The 24986-nt window shown below is 55.3% G+C and overlaps 1 protein-coding gene and 4 non-coding genes across 5 annotated transcripts; all 5 read left to right on the top strand.

The window, feature by feature from the left end:
• The first annotated feature begins 7578 nt into the window (after window positions 1-7578).
• Window positions 7579-14833, top strand: RPL3 (ribosomal protein L3). The gene is made up of 10 exons (XM_036078598.2): window positions 7579-7702; window positions 8654-8846; window positions 9772-9940; window positions 10654-10789; window positions 11925-12111; window positions 12647-12807; window positions 13321-13422; window positions 13871-13966; window positions 14364-14483; window positions 14734-14833. Exons 1-10 carry the CDS (start codon window positions 7700-7702, stop codon window positions 14776-14778), a joined length of 1212 nt encoding a protein of 403 aa, XP_035934491.1. The 5' UTR covers window positions 7579-7699; the 3' UTR covers window positions 14779-14833.
• On the top strand, window positions 8169-8232 carry LOC118527037 (small nucleolar RNA SNORD43). The gene has a single exon (XR_004912937.1). It is a non-coding gene; the product is annotated as a small nucleolar RNA SNORD43 (small nucleolar RNA).
• LOC118527035 (small nucleolar RNA U82P) lies at window positions 10599-10653 on the top strand. Its single transcript, XR_004912936.1, has one exon. It is a non-coding gene; the product is annotated as a small nucleolar RNA U82P (small nucleolar RNA).
• LOC118527034 (small nucleolar RNA U83B) lies at window positions 12159-12249 on the top strand. Its single transcript, XR_004912935.1, has one exon. It is a non-coding gene; the product is annotated as a small nucleolar RNA U83B (small nucleolar RNA).
• On the top strand, window positions 13681-13774 carry LOC118527039 (small nucleolar RNA U83B). The gene has a single exon (XR_004912939.1). It is a non-coding gene; the product is annotated as a small nucleolar RNA U83B (small nucleolar RNA).
• Window positions 14834-24986: the final 10153 nt, after the last annotated feature.

The following is a 24986-nucleotide window of genomic DNA, read 5'->3' as shown; positions in this document are numbered from 1 at the left end:
ACAAAGGCTCAGGTGGCTATTAGGTCAGTTGGTCAAACCAGGAAAATGCTGGGGGTTCTGGGCATGGTGTTTGCAGGGATGGCAAGAGGAAAAGGTTCCCAAAGACGTGAAGTTCTGGACACAGAATCGGACCTTTGCTTCTGGGAAGAGGGGCTTCTCATCTTCACATTCCCCCCAGGGTAGAGAAACACATTTTGGTTAGAGGGACCCAGGAGGTCCAAACTTGAGGCTCCCTTGACAACATTTACATATCCCCCCAAACAACAGGCTCACCCTTACCTTCATCCACAAATATTTATGAAACCTGCCTATGTGCTTGGTGCCATGCAAAACGGAGATGCCCCTTCTTTAAAGCAACTGACATTGGCAATTTAAAATCCTCGCTGGCTCAGGTGGTAGGGCATGAGACTCTTGGTGACTCTTGGTCTCCAGGTCTTGAGTTCTCATGTTGGGCGTAAAGCTTACATACATTCCACAACTGGGGATAAGATCTGAGGAGGGGAGGGAAACCAGTTTGTACTATCAGGTGATTGGGGAAGGTTTCCCAAGAGGTAACATGTAAGATACAATCTGAAGAGTGGAGGAAAAATTGAAAGATTTTGGAAGAAGGAAAAGAGCTCTCTGATTGTCCTTTTGCTCACATGCTGGAGCCTTGGAGATTATCAAGTTGGGTGTAGTTTAAAAGATTCTTCTTTGCTCTTAAACTGTTTTACAGCTCTGTGGATTGTAGATAAAAGTGTAGCTACGCAAATAACCCTAATCTATCCATACGCAAATAAATCGCCTCTGGTGGAAGGACACATTCCCCTCCAGTAAAAAAAGCCAGTTTGACATCTATTTGTAAATTCGTTTTGACGTTTCTTTGCTCCATATAAATGTGTGGTTCTTCATCTTTTCCTTTGAACCAGTTATGGCATCTGTCTAGTTCTCTCATTAATTAATGAGCTAAATAAAAATCTTTGACATATGTTCATTTTATATCTGTACAAGAGTTGTGATTTTATCATCTCTTAACATTTATGCTTTAACAGGAATAAGTAGAAGTCAACCCATGTTCCGGGCAGGGAGAGAAGCAGGTGCAAAGGCTCTGCTGAAGGGAGGGCTGCATGTGGAATGGGAGGGATCTTTGTGGGGGGCCCCCTGGGGGACCCAGGGATGTGCTGGGACCATGATTGCAGTCCCCCCCTTAGGTCTCATACTATGGGAAGCCACTGACGAGTCTTTTTTTTTTTTTTTAAGATTTTATTTATTTGACAGAGAGAGACACATCGAGAGAGGGAACATAAGCAGGGGGAGTGGGAGAGGGAGAAGCAGGCTTCCCGCTGAGCAGGGAGCCCGATGCGGGGCTCAATCCCAGGACCCTGGGATCATGACCCAAGCCGAAGGCAAACGCCCAATGACTGAGCCACCCAGGCGCCCCCAACCACTGAAGAGTCTTAAATCAGTGAAATGATGGTCTAATTCACAGTGTGAGATCTTACCCTGCTGCCAGGCAGAGAACAGATCTCAGGGGCAGGATGGGGGTAAAAGGATGCTTCTGGAGGCTGGTGCAGAAAGCCTGGCAGGAGGGGACTGTTGCCTTGACTTGTGGGTTGAGGACTGAGGAGGCAAACAGTCTCTGTGAGCAGCAAACAAATGGGGATAGCACAGGCAAAAGTCTAAAGGAGGACACTGGCATCTGATGTCATTCATAGGATCTATGTATGCTCTTGGCCTGGGGACAGAGTAAGGAATTCAGTAGGGCCTGCCTTCCTGCCACCTCCATGCTAGTGGGGGCAGGGAAGGAGTTAAAACCCTGGAAAGAGCTCATTCTGAGCAGGGACAGGAGGGCTGGTGGCCGAAGGCATGAATTCTGCTGTGGGACCTCAGGAAGTTACTAAATTCTTTTGAGACAAATCTCTTTAGCTATAACATGGAGCTGATAAAAGAGTGCTTCCCTCAAAGCGTTGATTGGATGATCGAATGAAATGAAAGATTGTTTTGCCCTCAATAAAGGGCAGCTAAGATTACTTCCCAAAGAATAATAAATGTGTTGGGCACATACAAATCATTGTAATAATATAAATAATACCAATCTGCATTGATACAGCACTTCACATGTTTTTGGACCTTAGCTACAGAGCTGAGACACAGAGTCAGGATCTGTAATCGTTTCTTGTGGATGCTGTGGCAAATTACCAAAGGCTTGGGGGCTTCAAACAACAGAGATTTTCTCTCTCACAGTTCTGGAGAAGTCTGAAATCAGGGGGTTGTTGGCAGGGCTGATTCCTTCTGGAAGCTCTGAGGAAGAAATTATTCATGCTTCTCTCCCAGCTTCCAGCGGCTGCTGGCAATCCTTGGCATTCCTTGGTTAATCTGTGTCCCTCTTCACATGGCCTTCTTCTCTGTGTTTCTCCTCCCCTTAGTTTCTCTTATAAAGACACTTGTCATTGGGTTTAGAGCCCATCCTAATTCAGGATGATCTAATCTGAAGACCCTTGGTTCAAAGAACCCTTTGCAAAGGACTTTTTCCCAAATAAGGCATCATTGACAGGTTCTGGGTGGACATATTTTTAGGGAACACCTTCAATCCACTACAGGATCCATATGCATTTATTTTCTCACATCGTGAACCAATTTCTCCAACCCCACCTGCTAACAAGGCCATGCTCTCACACTGGTTCGGGATGTCCCTTTTTTCCTGTATTAGGTTTCCATTCGTAGCCAGCCTCTGTCTGGGGTTCTACAGACATTCATCTGCCTGTTTTTCCTGCCACTACCACATTGTTTTTACTGCTGTGCTTTTGTAATATGTAGGTCTTAACATTTGGTAGAATAAGTCCCCATCTTGGCTCCGTTCTTTCAAAAATGTCTTAAATTTTCAAGGACCTTGATTTTCTGTATACATCTTAGAATCAGGTTCCCTTGGGATTTTGGTTGGAATCCTAATGACTTTATAGATTAGTCTGGAGACAATTGACATTTTTAAGACTTTAGACCAGTTGATCCATGAACTGACTATGTCCCTCCATTTATTTGGGTCTTCTTTTTATGTCCTTTAATAGAATATGAACGTGTTCTCTAGGGAGGTCTTTTTTTAAAGATTTTATTTATTTATTTGAGAGAGAGAATGAGAGAGAGAGAGAGAGAGAGCACATGAGAGGGGGGAGGGTCAGAGGGAGAAGCAGACTCCCTGCTGAGCGGGGAGCCTGATGCGGGACTCGATCCCAGGACTCCAGGATCATGACCTGAGCCGAAGGCAGTCGCCTAACCAACTGAGCCACCCAGGCACCCTCTAAGAAGGTCTTATACACTCTCTGAGGGTAATTACAGAAGGAAGAGCACTCAACAATTTATAGATGGCACGATTGTATATATTCCCTCTCCTGGGAGTCCTATTATCTACATTTTACAAAAAAGGAAACTGAAGCTAAGAAAGATAAAGGAATCTCCCCAGGGACACATAGTGGTGACAGAGCTGAGACCCGGTCCCCCAGCCTAGCCCTGGGTATGCATGTGGCTTACCACTGACCCTTGCCCCCTGCACAGCAAAGGCCTAGGTGGACAGACCTGGTACCATTCAATCTCTCATGGACAAAGCAAAGCTGGGGACATACCAAAGGCTGGCTCCCACTTGATCATTTATTTTAAGATCTGCATGAACAGAGACACGGCATAGATATAGAAAAGAATGATGAGAACATGGGTGGCCTTGACTTGCTGGGCAAAGGCCTGCTTGGATGAACCCATGAAGGCCATCTTGCCTGTCCTGCTGCTCTGGAACCTGGTGCCAACGGGCACCTCGGTGGCCCCAAAGCTGTAGCCTCCTCCCTGCTCACTTGCATCCTCGTCCCCAACCACGAGGCACAGGCTGATGCAGGCTGGTGTGACCCTGCTCATGGTGGCTGAGTTAGGTCCAGGGAAGCGCCGGCTAAAAGGGATGGTGGTGGCTGGAAGGATGGTGGTGACCGCATCCAGGTCTTTGGAGTCTGCCCAGCACAGCTTGGCCCACTGCAGGGGTTGTAGGCCACTGCCCTGCATGGCCCGGGCCGCCCGTCGCGTGGCCGCCCACAGCCTGTCTAGGCAGCGGAGTAGCAGGGACGCAGCCACCTGCTGCAGGACGGCTCGCAGCAGCAGCTCCACGGCCTTGCTGTTCTCGTGGCGGAAGCTGGCCAGGCTGTAGCAGGCCCACTGGGCCATGGAGAGCAGGACGAGGCTTGCCTCCCACTTCAAGGGCCGCCACTGCTGCAGGATGCAGTGGTGGGCTCCATGCATCACGGTGGTGAGCTGCTGAGGGCCCGAGCCCCACGCGATGGTCAGCGGCTGCCACAAGGCCCGCTGGATGGGCAGCAGCCCCTCTATGCACAGCTTCCTGGCCAGGATGAGCGTGAGCCCCCTGCTTACCTGGAGGCTGTCGCACCACAGGATACAGAGGCCCAGTATATAGACTGAGCGGCAGTGGGAAGCCATATTTGCTATGGCCGCCTGCAGCCCCAACAGAGGGGCAGAGAGTTTCACCAGGCCTGGGCCACACAGGAGCCGCAGTAGGAGCTGCCTTGCACCCCTGGCCAGTCGGCTCCCGTTCTGTGGGGCATTGTCCTGGCAGCTGGTGGTGGAAGAGCAGGAATGGGAGGCTTTCATGACCCAGAGGCTCCGTGCCCAGGCTCCTGCCCCGGGGGCATTGGGCTGGGCTCCTGCCACAAGCTCGCATTAACTGAGCCTCTGGTCCAAATACTCTGTCATTTGGGCCAGGTGGTTTTGCAACAATCAATGACAGCACGAAAGATCAAGATGTGAGCTCATGTCAAAGAGGGGGCATTATTGCTTCAAAGGCACAAGGGAGGCAGCCTTTTTTTTTTTTTTTTAAGATTTTATTTATTTATTTATTTGACAGAGAGAGAGAAACAGCATGAGAGGGGATAGGGTCAGAGGGAGAAGCAGGCTCCCCGCCGAGCAGGGAGCCCGATGCGGGACTCGATCCCAGGACTCCGGGATCATGACCTGAGCCGAAGGCAATCGTTTAACCAACTGAGCCACCCAGGCGCCCGGGAGGCAGCCTTTGAAAGCAAAACCGTGGTGTTCTAGTTTGGGTCCCCTGTGTTCCTGCCCTCATCTGACAAATGTGACCCACACCTCTGTGCTAGGCCCTGCACTGGGTGCTGAGCACATGGGAACAGGACATGGTCTCTGCCTACAGGAAGCTTCCAGTCTAATAAGAGAGATGAACGCTGAAGCATCCTCACGTCATACCCATTCAGTTCCTCCTCAGGTCCTCCTAACCTTCCACACCTTGGGTTTTACCTGGCTGTAGAGAACATCTGCTCTTTAGGTATTTGAGCAAAGCCTGGGACCCTTTTCTGCTCCTTACTAGAAGTTCCATTTTACTTTTTAAATTTTTTAAAGATTTTATTTATTTATTTTAGAGAGAGAACGTGCGAGCGCAAGCTGGGATAGAGGCGGAGGGAGAGGAAGAGAGAATCTTAAGCAGACTCCTGCTGAGTGTAGCGTCTGTCGTGGGGCTCGATCCCAGGACCCCGATATCATGATCTGAGCCCAAGGCAGATGCTTAACCGACTGAATCACCCAGGTGGCCCTGCTCTCTTTTCTCTGGATGGTAAAGAGGGAGTTTCTTCTAGGCAGAATATTTCGTCTAGCATGTTTAGTGACATTGTCAAACCTTTTAAAACTCTCCTCACGGTTTTAAATAGTCTTACTTGGTGGTGATAGTGGCTGTCTTGTTCTTCTCTGTACTCCCGCAGCCTGGTGCAGTACCCAGCACACTGCAATTTCTTACTGAGTGAAAACTTGGGACCCCAGAGATCTTTCCAGTGAGGGGGTTACTGAACACCAAGTCTGATATGAAAACCCAAGCTGGAGTCAGCTCTGTCCTTCACTGATTGTGTGACTTTTGTCAAAGTATTTCCTCTTGGCCTGAGACTTTGTTTTCTCTGCAAGAGGGGACAAGAGGGGACAGACAACAGTCATAATCCCTTGTTAGCAATTCTGAAATTAAAAACTTAAGTCATTTGATAGCAAAAAGCAAACTGATCTGAACTTTTTAGGCAGCAAAGTCAGCCTTGAACGAATGTGAAGATATTTATTTTTATCCCACTCTATGAGAATATCCTTTTTTTTTTTTAACAGAATTAATGTGTTTCATTAAAGAGTTTGGGGAGGATTACATAAGTGTGTGCACCATATTGCATGATTTTTTTTTTAATTTTTTTTTTTTTTAAGATTTTGTTTGTCAGAGAGAGAGAGAGAGAGAGCACAAGCAGGGGGAGTGGCAGGCAGAGGGAGAGGGAGAAGCAGGCTCCCCACCGAGCAAGGAGCCCGATGTGGGACTCAATCCCAGGACCCCGGGATCATGACCTGAGCCGAAGGCAGACGCCCAACTGACTGAGCCACCCAGGTGCCCCTGAATGATTTTTTTAAAACATGAAAAATGCTGAGTTTGGAAACACATCAGGCCCCAAAGATTTCCAATAAGGGACTGAGGACCCATCAGCGCTGCCCCTCAAGGGATGGCGTGAAGATTAAAAGAATGTTTTGTTTTGTTTTGTTTTTAACAACAGTTGGAGCAATGGTCAGGCCCAGAATCAAATAACAGGATTGGGCAGGATGGACGTGCAAGGTGATATATGGGAGAGAGTGTGCTGCTCTCACCCAGAAAAAAGGGTGGAGTAGCCAGTTACAACAGAGCCTTGGGTGGCAGCCAAAGCAGTTAATGCCTAATCCCAAGTAAACAGTACCTGGCGCACAGCAGGCCTTCAGTAAGAATTTCTAAGTGAGTGAATGACTTGGGATCCCAGAGGTCTTTCCAGTGAGGGGAAGATGACATCTGATTCTTAAAAAGGTTTGGAGAGGCAAGCCTGGAGGCAGGGAGAGCACTTAGGAGCCCCCTGGGTCACGGAGGTGGGGGTGTGGGTGTGCAAGCAATCAGCGAGGGTCCCCGAGGCTGAAGGGCCCGGCTCCGAGGCTGGGCAGCTGGACCCGTCACCGCAGGTCCTGAGGTCGTTTTGCCGCCTCATTGACTCTCAGAAGCAGGGCCACAGCAGCTGGATACCGGGAGTAGTGGCCGAGATGAGGCTGGAGGGACGGATGTCCGAAAACAACGCATTAAAGGTGTCGTGGAAGCGGCTCTGGGATGGGAGCCAGGAAACCGGGCTCAGTCTTTTCTCTCCAACTCTGAGCAGGTGGCAGCGGGTCAACTCGTCCCAACCTATTCCCCCCGCCAAATGGCAACACCGCGCATTTCCCGTGTGGGACGGGAAGAAATGGGATACCACGTGCGAAGGCGCTTTGGAACTGAAACCCACAGCTGGGTTATTCAATCCTGGAGGTGACTGCATTGCATATGAAAAAAAGACGCAGCTACTTAGCTTCAGCGTAACGGCGTCTTTCAGCAAATTTGGCAGCGACCTAAAGCCCTACGGCCGCCGCAGTCCAAGCCTCCGCCAGCGTTTCCGCGGCTCTTCCCGAAGTTTGAACGCGGTCGCTCGCCGTAGTCCCTAATCCCCGCCCCCGAGGGTGACGTCCAGCTCCGAACGAGCGCTAGGCGGGGACGAGCGTGCGCGGAAATGGCGACCCTTACCCGCCCCACGACCCGGCGTCCACCGCGGGCGCGCGCTCGCACGCCGGAAGGGGCGGGCCCAGGCTGGGCTTTATAAATGGCTCGTCGAGCGTGGTCCGACCTCTACCGGTAGCATTTGGCGGCAGAATGGTACGTTTCACTATGGCGTTTTCGTCTTTGTTGGCGCGGCGGTGCGGCTCAATCCGTGGCGCATCGCCGCCATCTCAACTCGGCGGGCGCGGGGGGCCTGCTCCGGGAGCACGGGAGACTTAGCGAGATCCGCAGTGAGGCCTATTTCCTGAAAACAGCGGAGGCCTGTGGTTGGCGAAGGCCGGCGGGGCGGGCTCCGGTTTGGAGGCCCCGAGTCCGGAAATTTTCAAGTCCCAGATCATTTTTCGAGCTCACCGGTTGAGTGGGGATCTACATTGGAGTCTGTGAGCACACTGGTCAGGAGGACCTTGAGTGGGGGCGCTAGGCCCTGTTCGTGCTGACCGGGGGAGGTGCAGAAATCACGGTAGCACGTGGGAGGGGAGCCTGGGCCGGGGTTGCTGAGGCCTCGGGCTGACCTGGGTGGGACGTTGGTACCCGGTGTAAGGCCTCTGGAGTTCCCAGGAACCACAGATGATGAACTCACTGACGGGCGGACAGAGGCTCTGTGCTGATTGTCATGTTCTGATTTGGCTCCGTCGAGTTCTAGTGGCCTTCGGGTGTCACTCTAGCCGGGGGAGCCTGTGCTGCCGTCTGCCACCCAGCTCTTGGTGCCAGCAGCCGTGTTGTGTTGACTTGATCGTAAAGCCACCTGTGAAATGATTTTAAGGACATCAGCTGGTGTGCTTTTGTCCTATTTAGAGAGAAAAGGGGAGGGTACGTTTTCTTAGATTAAAAAAGGAGGTTTTGTGGCAAAGATTCAAGTCATTTAGGCCGTGTGACCTTCCTTAAAGTGAACCCAGGCCGGCCTGTAAGCGTGTTTGTTAGCTGGGCCGCTGGTCTGGTGTGGAGTCTGCGTTGCGGCGGATCCTTCCACCACTGAGGCAAAGCCGGGCATCAGAAGTGAGCTGCTTGACACAAGTTTGAGTGCTAACGTTGATCCTTTCTGCCCAGTCTCACAGGAAGTTCTCCGCTCCCAGGCATGGGTCCCTGGGCTTCTTGCCTCGGAAACGCAGCAGCCGGCACCGTGGGAAGGTCAAGAGCTTCCCCAAGGATGACTCTTCCAAGCCTGTCCACCTCACAGCCTTCCTGGGCTACAAGGCTGGCATGACTCACATCGTTCGGGAGGTGGACAGGCCAGGATCCAGTGAGTACAAGCAGGACCCTTCACACTGGTTGGGGGGGGTGGTTAGGAGCGGAGGATGGGGATGGACTGGACTGTAGTCAAAGGAGGGCAGACCTTCTCTTGACGGGATGGAAATCTCCATTAGGATTGATTCTCCTAAAGGCTACAGGTGGCTGGCATTGCTTTAGGTGGGGGGATGTATTGAAGTCAGAGCAGCACGTGAGTAAATTCTTCAAGAGCCACAGCGTAGAGGAGTATGCTAATTAGTACCCGTGCACCTTAATCTAAAAGCTTGAATGCTGCCCGTGTCGCCGGGTTATGAAGTGCGAAGGAGAAAGATCACTAAGTAAAACAGCACTGGTGGGGTGCCTGGGTGGCTCAGATGGTTGGGCGTCTACCTTCGGCTCAGGTCATGGTCCCGGGGTCCTGGGATCGAGCCCCACGTCGGGCTCTCTGCTCGGTGGGGAGCCTGCTTCTGCCTCTCCCTCTGCCATTCCCTCCACTTGTGCTCTCTGGCTCTCTCTCTGTCAAATAAATAAATAAAATCTTTAAAATTTAAAAAAAAATGACGCTACTGAACCACACGGTACATGGCTAATGTTGGTATTGAATGTCTACGCTGAGCTCAGCTATTACCACAACCCATTATACTTCGTACTCTTGTATTATCTAGGTAATAAGGAATTTGCTTTTAGAGATTCGTGATGAGAACTGAAGCTGGACTGTTTGTCATAGAGTCCTGAAATTTTTTTGAGTTAGAATTGTAATGTATGTGGTAAGGACAGGCCTGGGAGTCCAGATTGGTAAGGCCCCATTTCCACAAAGTTGCCTGTTACCCAAAGCACGTTGCTCTCTTGACCTAAATGGGCATTTCACACAAAACACCGTGAATCCCTTGTGGGCGATTCTAGCCATCCCACTCAAGTCTGACCACTCTTTTCGGCAGAGGTGAACAAGAAGGAAGTTGTGGAGGCTGTGACCATCGTGGAGACGCCACCCATGGTGGTTGTGGGCATCGTGGGCTACGTGGAAACCCCTCGAGGCCTCCGTACCTTTAAGACCATCTTTGCCGAGCACATCAGTGATGAATGCAAAAGGCGGTTCTATAAGAACTGGTAAGGGGATGGAGCACTTGGGTGGCTCAGTGAGTTAAGCCACTGCCTTCAGCTCAGGTCGTGATCCCAGAGTCCTGGAATCAAGTCCTGTATGGGGCTCCCTGCTCAGCAGGAAGCCTGCTTCTCCCTCTCCCTCCCTCTGCTCATGTCCCCTCTCCCTCACTCTTTTTCAAATAAATAAAATCTGGTAAGGGGTGAGGAGGCCCTGGGCTAGGATTAGGAGAGAAGAGAATACCCTGTGCTGGGCTTCTCTCTAGCAGGGGGAGAGCTGCCCTGGTGTGTGGTTTAGTTGTCTCTTGAACAGAACAGTTTTGAGGACAGACCTTCATGTTCACCCTAGTGGGTGTTGGCTGAGGACTCGGTATTCAGTGTTCTCTCAGTTCTGGGAAGTGTTGAGAGTCCGGTTAAAACAGAGCAGTGTAACTCCCCCAGTGCTGCCTGGGAGTGTGGGTGGGTTGATGGCTAAGCCGGAGCAAGAATTAGCGTGTGCTTGAATGCTGTGACTTGTGTTAATTCTGTGCACCTCTGCTCAGCTCCGCTCGGCTCTGCCCGATGAGCTCCATCCAGGCTCCGCTTGCCGGTGGAAAAGGCTCCTTAGAAGCCGGCAATGAGCCCCGTCCCCATGTGGTGCCAGTGTGCCTTCCGCTCACCCCCTGGAGGGGTGATGAAGGCCTGCACCCGGCCCCCTCCCCAACTCTGCTCTGCTCCTGAAGGCATAAGTCTAAGAAGAAGGCCTTCACCAAATACTGCAAGAAGTGGCAGGATGATGATGGCAAAAAGCAGCTGGAGAAGGACTTCAACAGCATGAAGAAGTACTGCCAGGTGATCCGGGTCATCGCCCACACCCAGGTGAGCACTCTGACAAGGGGCACAGAAGGAGGGCGACTGTCCCACTGCTTCAAGGTAACTACCTTGTGCTTACCTAGTTACCTGCTGAGTTGATCCTCAGCTCAAGCTGACTTTGTGCCAAGTCTCAGGATTTTAGAGGGATGGTAAGTCGGATTCCGGTTCTTTAGGCTTGTCTGGATGGATGGGCATCCAGTGATCAGCTTGGGGCACCTGCGCAGCCGTTGATTTCTGGGGCCAGGCTAAGACCACTGTTGGTCTGAGAAGGCAGCCAGGGCTGCCTCCAGGCTGGTGGGTTGGTTTCTCTGTTGCCAGCAGAGGGCGCTGTGTCTCTATGGGCTTTGTATTAGGGAAGCCGTGCCCCATTGTAGAACAAGTGGTGGAGGAACTGGTGACTCCTTAATGTTGTAAAACGCCTACCTGAAAACAGTAGGCAGTAGTAGGATGTTGGCCATTTGCGCTCAAATCTGACTTGCTACAAACGGAATGAGCCTTTTCCTGACTTGGTTAGAATGGCTACCTCATACACTGTTGGTCTGAGCCATCATCCTAGGTTTACGTCCAGTTCCTAAGTACTCCTTTTCCCTACGGTTAGCAATGACCATATCTGCTTACATTTGTATGCCTATTACTGAAGAAAGTTCTGTAGAACAGCGCTGGGCTGCTCTTAATGAAAAGCTTTAGGCTTGAATTCCTTTTTTTCTCCTAATGTTTGCAGCTTGTACCCTTGGCTGAGGTGCTATTTCCACTCTCCCACGTTGTAAATGCCTTACTGACAGTGAGTAGACCAAGATAGATGGCCAGGGTAAACCAGGGCAGTACCCCAGAGGGAACGGCCAAAAGCCTGCTGAGGAGGAGGAACATGGAGCTAGTTGGTCCTAGGATCTTGTGTCTGGTCTCCTTGTGTTAGCATGGCCCTTGTATGTCTGTTACGGATCAGCTCATGGTGAACTTGGGCGTCAGAATTGAAAAGGGGAATCGTACCCAGCGGGGAGTTAGAACACAGGAATGAGTCTTTTTTTGCTGGTAGGGAGACTTGAGGTTCAAGGTTGCCAGACGGTTCTGCCCACCCTGAGTTCCCTTGCTGTGGAAGGAGAGCTCGAAGCTCGGGATCTAAGCTGTATCGCTTCCGTCCTAGATGCGTCTGCTTCCTCTGCGCCAGAAGAAGGCCCACCTCATGGAGATCCAGGTGAACGGGGGCACGGTGGCGGAGAAGCTGGACTGGGCCCGCGAGAGGCTGGAGCAGCAGGTGCCTGTGAGCCAGGTGTTCGGGCAGGACGAGATGATTGATGTCATCGGGGTCACCAAGGGCAAAGGCTACAAGGGTGAGCTTTGCGGTGGGCCAGGTTGTGGTAAAACTTAGGTTTCAGGTCCAGATCTTTGAGGCTGTGGAATGTGTGCCTGGCGCATGGCCTGAGTAACATTCCAGAAACTTGCCTCGCTGCCTGCCTTCCGAGAACAGCTGTGCGGTCAGGCGTGAGGGAAGTGTGGAGGACTGGGGGAGATCCCTCACCATCCATCTGAACCCTTCGCATTTGCAGGCCGCTGCAGAAGGCAGAGGGGACTGGGAAGTTGGGGGGGGAGGGGCTCTGCTGGCGAGGAACTTGGATGCTGTGAAGTGCATATGGTCCCCTTCTAGTTCGGGGCTGATCCTCCAAGGCGTTTCCTTACAGGCTGAGAACAGGTTTATGTCTAGCCTTCTGGTCAACCTGAGGAAATACGACGGGGGAGAGGACATTAAACCCGTGTGTCGGATGTTCTGTGTGCGTGCGCCACAAGTGGGTGAACTGGCCTTCGGCAGGAAAGGGGCCAGTGGCACGAGTGCCAGATGCCCCGGTGACAAGCTCGCGTCTCTTCCAGGGGTCACCAGCCGCTGGCACACTAAGAAGCTCCCCCGCAAGACCCACCGGGGCCTGCGCAAGGTTGCCTGTATTGGGGCGTGGCACCCCGCCCGAGTGGCGTTCTCCGTGGCTCGGGCTGGGCAGAAGGGCTACCATCACCGCACTGAGATCAACAAGAAGGTGAGGTGCCGAGGGGGCTCCTGTGGAGACTGACGCTGGGAAGGGAAAGATGAGCCCCGTGGTGGGGGTGTGGTTTCCGGTTCCTGTTAGCGCTGCTGCGGTGGGGAGCTTCTGGAATGCGTGTGGACTCGAGGTGCTCATCTTGTCTGATGGGCATGGTTTGGGTTCTTGGGTGGGATTTGTAAGGTGTCGTCAGAGGTGGTTCTGGTACAGCTGACTTGGAGTGACCCGGGATGAGAGCCTTGTCTGTCCCTTCCTTCGCCTCTGAGGGTTTGGGGGAGGCCTCTGTGCACTGTCTCAGCCAAGTGGCAGTATCTTCAGGCCCAGCCGGTTCTTCTTTGTGCCCCTAGGCTGGGGTCCCCCGTCAGGGACTGGTAGCTGCTTTCCATCCAGTCCTTTGCTGGTTAACCCACTGCTGAGCCGAGGGTTACTTGCCCCTGTAGCCAGCCTGCTGTCCGGGGACACGTGAGCCTCTTCCCCTCTCAGTGTTAAAGTGCTTATTCCTTTCCTTAGATCTATAAGATCGGCCAGGGCTACCTCATCAAGGATGGCAAACTGATCAAGAACAACGCTTCCACTGATTATGATCTGTCTGACAAGAGCATCAACCCTCTGGTGAGTAACGGGAGTTGTCTTCTCCCAGCCTCTCGGGTCTTAGCTCCGGCAGGGATTTCCCCTCACGCTGTGAATCTGCGCCAGGCCTCACCTGGGGGGTGGGACCCTAGTGCTCTTGGGGCCTGGCTGACGCATGGAGGCCGTGTTTCCAGAGGCTGTCAGCTGTGCCCTGCAGACCGCCCCCAGCTGTCTGTTCCTTGTAAATGCCGGGTCTTCCACTGGTGGGGCTGGCTGGTGAGAAGTGGGGTCTCAGACCCAGCTGTTCAGTGATGAGGCTCTGGAATGAGCGCTGGGCGCAGCGCCCGAGTCAGACTGCGGAAACATTCCTTGCTGCCTTCCTTCTGAGAACAGCCTGGCGGTCGTCGGGCAGCAGACCCCCTGAACCTGAAGGGGTCGTTCGTGTGTATTGTCCGTGCTTGATCTGACCTGACGCCTTGGGTTTTTCCAGGGTGGCTTTGTCCACTACGGTGAAGTGACCAATGATTTTGTCATGCTGAAAGGCTGTGTGGTGGGAACCAAGAAGCGAGTGCTTACTCTCCGCAAGGTGAGGTCGGGGCCCTTCTCCGCAGTCGGGGCGGGTAGGCGGGAGCTCGGCCCTCCAGCAGAGGGGGGAGTGATGGGTAACAGCGGAACATAGTGCCCGCACTTTGTGGAGGGGAGTTCAAAGGAAAAGTGGGGGGGCTTGCCACTCAAACAGCAGCTTTGAAGTCCTGGGAGGAGGAAATTCCCAGTCGGGCTTGGCCCAGCTGTTTGCTGTGCTTGCGTTGTTTGCTCAGTCTGGCGGCAGCGCGAGATCCTTGGGTAAACCAGCTAGCCGGGAGGTGTTGCGGGAGGGGCTGAGATTGTTGGTCCTCTGCCCTCTGCTGAGGGGGCCTGGGAACCAAGAGGAGGCAGAGGATGGCCCAGCTCTTCGAAACTAACCTTCCGCTCTTGGCCCATAGTCCTTGCTAGTGCAGACCAAGCGGCGGGCCCTGGAGAAGATTGACCTTAAGTTCATTGACACCACCTCCAAGTTTGGCCACGGCCGATTCCAGACGGTGGAGGAGAAGAAAGCATTCATGGTGAGCACCCCGACCTGGCCGCCCTCTGGCTGGGGTTGGGATGGTTCCCAGTTGATGTCCCCTGTCAGCCTGCCACCTGCCCATCTGGTGCTGGTGCAGAAGGACGCAGCTGGGCTGGCTCCTGGGGGTCCTGAGCTTGTGCCCGCACCGGGAGCCCGCGCGGTGTCTGATCCCGTTGGCGTGTGTGGGGTATTCTTCGTGCCCAGCTGCTTTCCTCCCTCTGACCTTTCCCACTGCCCTCTCTCCACAGGGACCACTTAAGAAAGACCGAATTGCAAAGGAAGAAGGAGCTTAATGCAGGAGCAGATTGTGCAGCTCGTGGGATCTCAATAAACATTATTTTCCAGTGATTTCTGCCTCTGGTTTTGCTTCCGTGTTGTGAGGGGCCTCGGTGTTCTCAGAGATGTTGCCCTTGGCCTCTGGGCTTCGCCAGAAGGTGTCCTTTTTCCCCTACCGCTTGTCTGGCTCAGGCCTGGAGCAGATGGGGTGTAAGGGGGGCTCAAAGCTGCGCCCTGGTCTGCCCCTGGACTGTCGAAGCCGGGCCGGGGCAGCGGGCTTCGGGCAGGTGCGTGTGTGCCCGGGTGAGAGCGGGCCCTGCTGCAGAGCTCGTGTGTTTGCGCAGCGTGGGTGGTGGCCCGGTGGGAAGGAGGCTGAGGATTTCGTGTGCCCTGTGGTCTTTGTGGAGTTCCTGATGGGCATGGCAGGACCAACCTTGCTCTGTTGAGAGTAAGAGTAAATAATGTAGTCACTAATCCACGTAGGATTGGGTTCCAGTGATGGCTTGTTTGCCATGTGACACTGGGAGAGGGTGGGCCTGCTAGGACCCTGGAGTGCTGACACCGGGGAAGGTGCTGGTTTGGAGAGCTCCCCCAGCTTTATCACTCAGGTTGGGGACATGAGCGCACACAGGTGAGATTTGGCCAGCCGGTGAAGCCATCGGGCCCCTTCATTCTGGGATGGAATGGTTTAGCCTCCACCCTGTGCTCTATTGACCAGCAAATTGGGCATCTGCTGTCCTCTGGGTTTGGGGACCCGTAGTGCTGCTGAGCACCTTGGCCTCTCAACTCTGAACGTCCCGGCCTCGAGCTCGGACTGGCTTGGCCTCAATCCTGGCATTCCGGGTGTCCCGATGCTCTTGTGGAGTCTGCTGAGCCCATCCCCAGCCGGAGCTGCCTCAGCCTTTGGTTACTAAGCGTGCTTTGCCTCTGACCCCTTGAGACTGCAGCTGGGGCAGCTCTGGGTGCTCCCAGCCCAGCCGTGAGCCGCTGTCCACCTGGTTCTGACGCCCCCTGCACTGGTGGTGCTAGCTGGGGATGGGCTGGTGCTGTGGACGTGGTGCTGGCCAAGTACATTCGAGGTGGCCCAAGTTGTCCCTCTGGTTCCCAGTTAGCATGGTGCCCGCATTGAGTGGGGTGAGGTCCTAATGCCCAGGTTGGAAGCCCACAACAGGTTGCTAAGATTAGACAAGGGCCCTGAGACAGGCAGGGTGAGGTCTGGGGTGCACAGATGAGTCCCAAGCAGGGGCCCCTCCCATGATGTCTTCTGCCCAGCGTTTCTGGAGCCCCTTCTGAGCTCTGGGGGAGTGGGCTTCAAAGCCCGCTTTGGGCTAATGCAGAAGACCCGTTAGCTGCCGCAGGGCCTCCCGACCTTGGGTCCTCCGGATCCTGATTCCGGAGTGGCCGGAGCTGCACTTCAGGCCCCGGCCGCCAGGGGGTGAGTGGGCAGCATCCTGCAGGAGGGCCCCAGGGCTTCATTCTAGGCTTTGGAGAGGGCAGTTATCCCTCTCCCCCTTCCTACCAGGGTCTCCTCACCAGGATTCCCCATGGTCTTGGGGTCAAGCCCACAGGCAGAAGGGGTCAGGACATGGTCCAAGGCCACCAGGCACCTCTGGCAGAGCCAGGCATGGGACCTGGGCTCTGCCTCTGTGGGATTCTCTTGTCAGTCTCCCCACCCAGTCAGGTTCTGGGGAGGACACTGAGCTTGGCGGGGAGCCCCGCCCTCATCCCCTTGGCCACAGCGTGGGGGGCTCCCTACTACCCTTAGACCAGCCCTGGAGCCCACCTGCCCACCCAGCCCAGGTAGGAGACGTTTTGCTGGTCGGAAATGTCCTCACTGGGCCTTGCTCCCTGTCCAGGACTCTGCTCAATCGTGGGCATGGCCAGAATGATGGGATGTGGGGTCCAAGGCTTGCTCCTAAGGGCAGGAAAGAGTATTCTGTGTGCCTCCAGGCTGAGGACTGCACACAAGCATCCAGCCCCACAGATACACCTCCAGGTGATGGGGTCACCACACCCTTCTCTGTCCCCACACATGTGACACGTACACAGCCCTTTTCAGGGGCTGGCTTACTTGATAGGGGCAAGCCCTTGGCTGTTGACCATACCCTCCCATTCCCATCCTCTCTGTTTCTGCCTGCCCCCGGCCAGTGAGTGACCTTGAGCAGTTCCAAGCCTCAGCCTCATCTGGTGGTGACTCACCTCCTCAGCGGTGTTAAGTGGGACCAAATGAGCAAGACTGCCCCAGCGGGGGCACAGAACAGCTGACGTTGTTAGGACGAATAATAGGGTTTCCTGGGGGGCAGTGGGAAAGGCCAACCACACGTGTGTGAGGTCAGCTGCATTCACTCAAATCCTGAGCACCTGCTACGGACACAGCACTCCTCCAGCCGCTGGGGGAACAGTGGGGAACTCAACGGCCCTTCTCCCCAGAAGCTGATCTAGGTGAGTGCACAGACAGTAAACACAAGTAAACAAGACAGTTTTAGAAGTGATGGATGTGGGGCGCCTGGGTGGGTCAGTTGGTTAAGCGTCTGCCTTCTGCTTGGTTCATGATCCCAGGGTCCTGGGATTGAGCCCTGCGTCAGGCTCCTAGGGAGCCTGCTTCTCCCTCTCCCTCTGCCTCTCCCCTCTGCTTGTGCTCTCCCCCACCTCTCTCAAATAAATAAAATCTTAAAAAAAAAAAAAAAGCGATGGATGCCTTGAGGAAATAAAATAGGCCAGTGGGCTACAGAGTGATGGGGGGCCGCTCTGAGACAGAGTGTAAAGGATCCAGCCAGAGTGAGCTCTACAGAGAGGACACTCCCCACCAGCAGAACAGCAGGTGCAAAGGCCCTGAGGTAGGGGAGGCTTCCGTGCTTGGATTTGAACTCCCAAGGGAGGCAGGTCCGTGAAGGTGGGACTGGATCCCCACTGCCTACCTAGCCAGGGCCTGGCATACGGTAGGTGCTCAGTAAACTTTCCCTGCTTCGGTGACCCGCCCGTGTTCGTGTGTGTGTCTGGGTGCCCCAGCCAGGGTCTCCAGGCATTGCTGTGGGCCCGTGGTGGGTGCGGCAGCCGTGTCTGTCTCCCGCAATCTGTGCCTGCACGTGTCACTGAGGGTGCTTCTCTGAGGGTCTGTCGCTGTGCGCTTCCTGTCACCAGAGCCCCCAGACAGGCCTCGCTGGAATCCTGCGGTGACAGAACAAGGAGTCTCATTCCATTCCTCCGCGGGGGGGGGGGGGGGGGGGAGAAAAAGAAAGAAAAAAAATACCTGCTGGGTATTTCTGAGCAAGTGGGAACAGGGAGGTGGCAGGAGCCACCATTGCCTTAAAAGGCACGACAGAGCCAGTGACTTCGCTGAGCTCGCCTGGGGATGGCCGTGGAGGGTAGAGGGGTGGGGAGCTGGCTGCACCGCCCGGGCTCACCCCCAAGCTACCCGGTCCCCTCTCCCCGGATCCTCACGGACAGCCTCGCCGGCAGAGGCTGCACTGCTGGGCCCTCTGTCCTCCTGTCCCCAAGCCCCGACCCCAGCCCTGGGAGTCCACCCCTGCGCTCCCAGGGGCCTCGCCCTCCTCCCATCGGCTCTCAGCACGCAGCTACTTGTCCGAAGCTCCCATGGGTCCCTGCCCGCCCTCCATGCGGTGTCGCACCGCATAGGCTGGTACTCGAGGCTTGCCGACCTCTCCAGCATCACGTCCCTTCTCCCAGGGCCAGACTCCTGGCCTGGTCCCAGGAGCCCAGGAGCTTTCCCTGCCCCTTCAGCAGCAGGCTCAGAAGGCCGGGCTGGGGCCGGACCCAGACTCTGTAGGAGGCAGGAAATAACAGCCCTGGGCTTGGAAGTGAGGGAGGCGGCCTGCAGGAACCTTCCAGGGCCTATGAACACATCAGAACTACGAAAATGCAGAATCCTGACCGTGTCTCATCCGTCAGTCCCCCGGACCTGCGACACAACGCTGCCCAGGGCCCAAGCTCAGCAGCCCCTCGCACGGACGTTGCCTCCAGGGGGCACTGCCTGGTGGGGCAGGTGGCGCCAGCTGCGAATGCCTCACTCCTCGCAGGCACTACACACCCAGACTCCGGCTCCAGGATCAGCCCTTGCGGCAGCTTCTCTTACTACCCCATTTTGCAGAGGAGAAACCAAGGCTCAGAGAGGTTGGGCAGCTTGCCCAAGGGCACACAGTGGATAAGTGGGAGGGCTGGGATTTGAGGCCTGGCATCTCTTCGCCCTGACCCGATGCTACTGGGGGCCATTTCGGCTTAGGGGGAGAAGGAGTAGAGTGCTCATTTGTGCTAGACCCTCTCAGAGTTACTTCCATCTTTACAACCAGCATTCCCATTGTACAGATGGGAAACTGGGGGTCCAGAGACATTCAGGGAATCCTGCGAGGTCACAGAGCTGGACCGTGTTCTGCGGGGCGTCTGACACGCTGTCTCCCTCCGGAGTGAGTCAAATGCAGGCTCCAGAACCCGAGCGCCCACCCCTGCGCCCTGCTGCCCTCGTGGAGTAGGTGCCTGGAGGCTGCAGGTGAGGAAGGGGCGGGGCAGCGCTTCCCAGCAGCATCTGCAGCACCACTGTCCCTTTGTCCCCCCCCCCGGCACCCCCACCCCCACCCCAGCACGGGCCTTGACGGATGGGAGCGCGGGGGATGCTGCCCGCAGCGCGGCGGCAAACAGGTGGCGGCCCTGGCCCCGCAGCTGGCCTCCGGGCCCCCAGGCTTCATATGACTATGGAGAAGTGGCCCTCCCCGCTGGCTGCCACCCGAGCCCCAGCAGCACGCAGAGGAAAAGGGCTCTGAGAGAAGACGCTAAAGATAGCCGGCTCGCCACTTCCCCATCCTCACGGGCCACCACCTCGGCCCCGATGGTTCCCAGCCGGCCCCCGCCCCGCGGCAGGCCACTCCTCAGCACCCGGTCGCCCGGCCAGGGGCACAACGCAGGGACCCAGGCAGTGGTCACCCTGGGAAGACTCTCTGGGTACGGGCGCCGGGCCGGGCAGGGATGTGCCTTGCGCCGCTCACACAATCCCCTCGACAGGAGGCGGGGTGCTATCGTCACACCCCCTTTGAACCACGGACAAACCTCGATACTGACACAACCACACCATTTCCATCAAGGCCGGGCCCTTGACCACACTGGCGTGACAACCCCGGGGCCCACCAGGACACATGCCACCACTCAGCCATCTGTGTGTCCGTCTCCACCTTCTCAGAAGTATTTATACCAGGGAAATCCATAAACACTACAAATCAGGGCCTTTCTTCCAGAGAGCTGGTTGTTAAACATTGGCCAGCACACCACCGCCCTCAACCTTCGGCTCTCCTGCTGGCCGAGCCCAACGGGAAGCCAGCAGAGACGCTGGGTTGAGGCTGTCCTCAGAGGTGGCCCCAGACATCAGCGTCCTGGGGCGCAGAGCAGGGGGTGGAGGGTGGACGGAGGCTTTGGAGGGACAAGCACAGGGATCCGGCACTGTGCCTAGCACTCTGCTCCTGGGACCGGCACTATCTAAAGCCCTGAACATTTATATTCAATCAAGGCAGGCCCTCCCCTGCTCAAAAACTTTCCATGGCTTTTCTGTGACAGCCCTCTGAGGGCCACAGTGAAGATTCAACAGGATTGGGTGGAGGATGTGCCCCACTTGGCTCCTGGCACGGAGTCCTTGCTGGACGTCTGGCCCACGCTCCCCGTCAGTAAATCCTGAATGTGTGGACAGCCCTGTGAATAGGCAATATTACTTCCATTTCACAGACGGTAACACCAGGGCTTGGAGAGGGCAGCTGACCCACAGGGCTCTGCCCGGTCTGGTCCCCAAGGCCCGCTGAGCCGGATGTGACACCTGACAGCCCAAGGGCCAAATCGACCCATAGCTGTTTGGTGTGGCCCTCCGAGTGAGCTTGTTTCACGCGAGGCTTTGAATTCTGGAGTTCACAGCTCTGCTTTTATCTTTAAAATCCTGATTAATAGCACAAACCTGGAAGCCATCTGAAGGTCCAGTGGCCCGAGAGGCGCTAACGGGACATGTGGCCTCCCCGGGCCCGGGAGCTCCATGCCGCGGGCAGATGAAGGAGCTCCGGGCACCTGGGCCGCCCAGCAGAAGAGCCACCTGGAGGGATCCTGTGATACGGAGGCCGCCTTCACACTTCCTTCGGTCTGGGTGAAAGATTTGATAATCCGCTTAAAAAGGCAATTGGTAAATCTGATCCGTGTTGGCTGCACCGTGTCCTGGACAACGACCAGGCTGGCTATGGGGGCGGCCCAGCTCTTGTCCCTGCTCCCCCCGAGGCCTTGGTCTGGGCTTCCGTTTCCTCACCTGCAGCATTGGGTCTCAGGGAGGGATGATTTCTCAGCGCCCTTTCAGCTCTGAGGCTGGGACTCAGAAGGCCAAAGGCCAGTGCAGAGTGTGGAGAGAGACTTCGTGGGCTGTAGCAATCAGGGAGGGCTTTCCGAAAGAGGGAGGCTTGAGATGAGCCGTGAAGGCTGAGCAATACCCTGCCCACGGCTAACCTGAACGGAATGGATGGTTCTGGAAGGGTGGGAAAGCACAATTCAAAAGAGTGAGCTTCTAATGGAGAAGTGTCAGGCACAGCAAATAGAGGGGGGGGCTGGGAGGTCTTCCCTGAGACCCTCCCTTGCACCAGGGGGCCCCAGTTCTCCAGACCACAATGGGGTGGGTGGGGGCGGGGATGTTGCCCCCCGTGGTCCACCATGCACCGTCCCAGCACCACATCTGACGCTTGCCAAGCATTGGCTCACTTACTCCTTCCATCCACAGGAGACAGGCACTAGGAGGACCCCCATTTCACAGAAGAGGAACTTGGGCTTGACCCACAGGCTCCTCTGGGCCCCTTTACCTAGAGGAGTGAATGGGGAGGAAGCCTTTCATAGAAGCAGGTGGCTTCTGCATAGGCTGTTCCCCTGCCGGGAATGCTTTTCCCTCTTTTCTGCAGTGGGCAGTCCCAACTTGCCCTTCCGGGCTAGACTCCAAATGTCACCTCCTCCTGGAAGCCTCCACAGACACCTCCCCCCCATCAGAGTGCCCTAATGTTGGCTCTTCCTGCTGTCTCAGCTTCTCCCTCACCACCTTGCACGATGGCCATCACATTATCAATTCTTGCTGCTTTTGGCTCCGTGTCCAACTTCCCAGCTGGACAGCATCCTCCTTGAGTCAGGGGCCATGTCTGTGTCTGTTCTGCTCTTCTTGTGCCCCATGCACCCAGCAAGTGCCGAGCACATAGTAGGTGTTCAATACAATAAATACCTGTTGAATAACCAGCTGACTGAAGGTGAGAATGAACACGCGAATTGAATAATGAAGCGATTTCGCCAGGGTCACCCAGACAGTCAGGGCCGCGTGGCTGTGGTGGAACCCGGGGGGTCCTTGCCCTCCGTCTGTCTTCCCGGCTTCCATTCCGGAGGCTCATGTCTATTCCCCACTCAGCAGCCAGAGTGATCCTGTTAAAGCCCCCGTCGAACGACACCCCTCCATGCAGAGTCTCCACTTTAGAAGAGGAACAGGGCTGTGGGGTGCCGGCTGCACAATGTGAGTGAATTTAATTCCGCTAGTGTACACTTAAAAATCCTTAAAATGGGGGGCGCCTGGGTGGCTCAGTCATTAAGCATCTGCCTTCGGCTCAGATGATCCCAGGGTCCTGGGATCGAGCCCCGCATCGGGCTCCCTGCTCCGTGGGAAGCCTGCTTCTCCCTCTCCCACTCCCCCTGCTTGTGTTCCCTCTCTCGCTGTGTCTCTCTCTGTCAAATAAATAAATAAAATCTTTAAAAACAAAACAAAATCAAAAAAACAAAACAAAACAAAACAAAACAAAATCCTTAAAATTTTATGCGATGTGGATTTTACCACAGTAATAAAACAATGTGCCTCCCTTCTCGGCTCCAAACCCTGCATAGCTCCCATCGGATGCAGAGTTCTAGCCCGAGTCACCCCAGTGCCCAGTTGCTGACCTCATCTCCCTCTCTCCCCACACTCCTCCACGCCACACTGGCCTCCTCTCTGTTCCTCTCATGGTAGGTGCACTGCTGCCTCAGGGCCTTTGCACCAGCTCTCCCCTTGTCCTGGAATGCTCCCCCTCTAGAAGGTGGCAGAAATGCCACTTCCCCAGCGAGGCCTCTCCTGACCACCCTAGTGAAAACTGCAGCCCGCTCTCCTGATGTCCCCCTGTGCCCACCTCTTCTCCTTTCCACGGCACTATCGCTTGCCACCTTAGGGAGAATGGCCTTACTCATCACGTTGACTGTCTTCCCTGTTCCCTTATTTTGGTCATTGTTCTCCAGGTTCCAGAGAAGCTGGGGAGGGAAGGGATGTGGTCTGGAGCGCGTGAGAGAGAGAGGGGAGAACCCGGAGGCGGCCGCAACTTCCTCAGAGCAAATTTAGGAAAAGCTGAAGTGAAAAAGGCTTGGGCAGCTGAGGGCTTCCTGCAGCCGGTCCCAGGGGCCAGGGGCACGCGGGTGTGTGTGTGTGTGCGCATGCGCGTGTGCAGCTGTGTGTGTGCTGTACGTGTGCATATGTGTGTGCATGCGTGCACTGTGCACGTGTCTGCACGCATGTGTGTGCATCTGTGCGTGCGTGTGTGCATGAGCTGTGTGTGCGTGCACATGCGCGTGTGCAGCTGTGTGTGTGCGCTGTACGTGTGCATATGTGTGTGCATGCGTGCGCTGTGCACGTGTCTGCACGCATGTGTGTGCATCTGTGAGTGCGTGTGTGCATGAGCTGTGTGTGTGTGCGCATGCGCGTGTGCAGCTGTGTGTGTGCGCTGTACGTGGCATATGTGTGTGCATGCGTGCGCTGTGCACGTGTCTGCACGCATGTGTGTGCATCTGTGAGTGCGTGTGTGCATGAGCTGTGTGTGCGTGCGCATGCGCATGTGCAGCTGTGTGTGTGCGCTGTACGTGTGCATATGTGTGTGCATGCGTGCGCTGTGCACGTGTCTGCACGCATATGTGTACATCTGTGCGTGCGTGTGTGCATGAGCTGTGTGTGTGTGCGCATGCGCGTGTGCAGCTGTGTGTGTGTGCTGTACGTGTGCATATGTGTGTGCATGCGTGCGCTGTGTGCACGTGTCTGCACGCATGTGTGTGCATCTGTGCGTGCGTGTGTGCATGAGCTGTGTGTATGTGCGCATGTGCATGTGCATCTGTGTGTGTGTGCTGTACGTGTGCATATGTGTGTGCATGGGCATGCTGTGTGTGCGTGTCCGCATGCATGTGTGTGTGTGTGTGTGAGAGAGAGAGAGAGAGAGAATGCGAGGCGGTGTGTGTCTGTGTGTGTGGAGTGTGTCTGTGGGGCTGCTGGGACAAGGGACTGGCCCTCTTGGGGCCTCAGGGGGTTGAGCTAGGAGGTCCTGGATGCTCCAAGACTCCCGGGCACTGTGGGGCTCAGTGCTCCGTCCTCCCATCCCTGGGTGGTGTGACCCCGATGGAAGAGCATGTGGGCTCTGGAGCCAGACTCTCAGGGTCCAGGTCTCAGCTCCGCCACCGATTAACCGTGTCACCTTGAGGAAGCACTTTAGCCACACTGGCCGAGTCTCGGAATCTGAAAAATGGGGATGATCGGAAAAGAACCCACTTCCTATTGTTGTTGCAGGACGTGATGAGCCAGAGCACGTGACGGGCTGAACCAGCAGTGGGACCTCAGTAAACAGGCACGATTGGTATTGGTCTCGCGTCGGCCTGGGTGAGATCAGCCCAGCCTCAGAGAGCAGGCACCACATGCAACAGAGGGAAGTCTGAGGTGGCCCAGAGGAGGCACCTGCCCCCAGCAGGTGGTCTCAGCTGAGGCTTGAGGGATGAGGATGCTTTGGCCAGGGAAGGAGGGAGGAGGGCAAGGGGCTACAGGGAGCAGGAAGTGAGGGACAGAGATGGCCTGGTGGTGGCTGCCAGGAACTTGGTGAAAGCTCTGCCCAGTGGGACCAAGGAATAAAGCAGCAGTGCAGCCACAGGACCCCCGTCCCGGAAGTGCCTGCCTGCACTGGTCTGGGGCAGCGGGGAGCCATGGTAGGTGTTTGAGCAGGGGCATGAAAGCTTCAACCCAGGGCTTCTGGTTCCAGGCTGATAGAGGGAAACCACATAGCACAGACTGGAAAGATGAGACATTTCCCCACAGAATACCTGTAAAAACAACACAGTAGTTAGAGCATACTGCTCGGCATGGAGTGGTAAAGTCTTAAGGCACATAGGGGCCCAGGGGAGCATGATCCATAAAGCCTTCCTAGAGGAGGGCCTGGAAATGAGCCTT

Source organism: Halichoerus grypus, chromosome 6 (genome assembly GCF_964656455.1).
Source record: "Halichoerus grypus chromosome 6, mHalGry1.hap1.1, whole genome shotgun sequence".
Lineage (NCBI taxonomy): Eukaryota > Metazoa > Chordata > Mammalia > Carnivora > Phocidae > Halichoerus > Halichoerus grypus.
This window is presented reverse-complemented; position numbering and strand designations above follow the sequence as displayed.

Bases quoted from the DNA above. Each gene is read 5' to 3' on its own strand.
- RPL3 (XM_036078598.2), top strand. The intron at 10,790-11,924 runs GTGAGCACTCTG...CTTCCGTCCTAG, and splicing joins GGGTCATCGCCCACACCCAG to ATGCGTCTGCTTCCTCTGCG. The intron at 14,484-14,733 runs GTGAGCACCCCG...CTCTCTCCACAG, and splicing joins AGGAGAAGAAAGCATTCATG to GGACCACTTAAGAAAGACCG.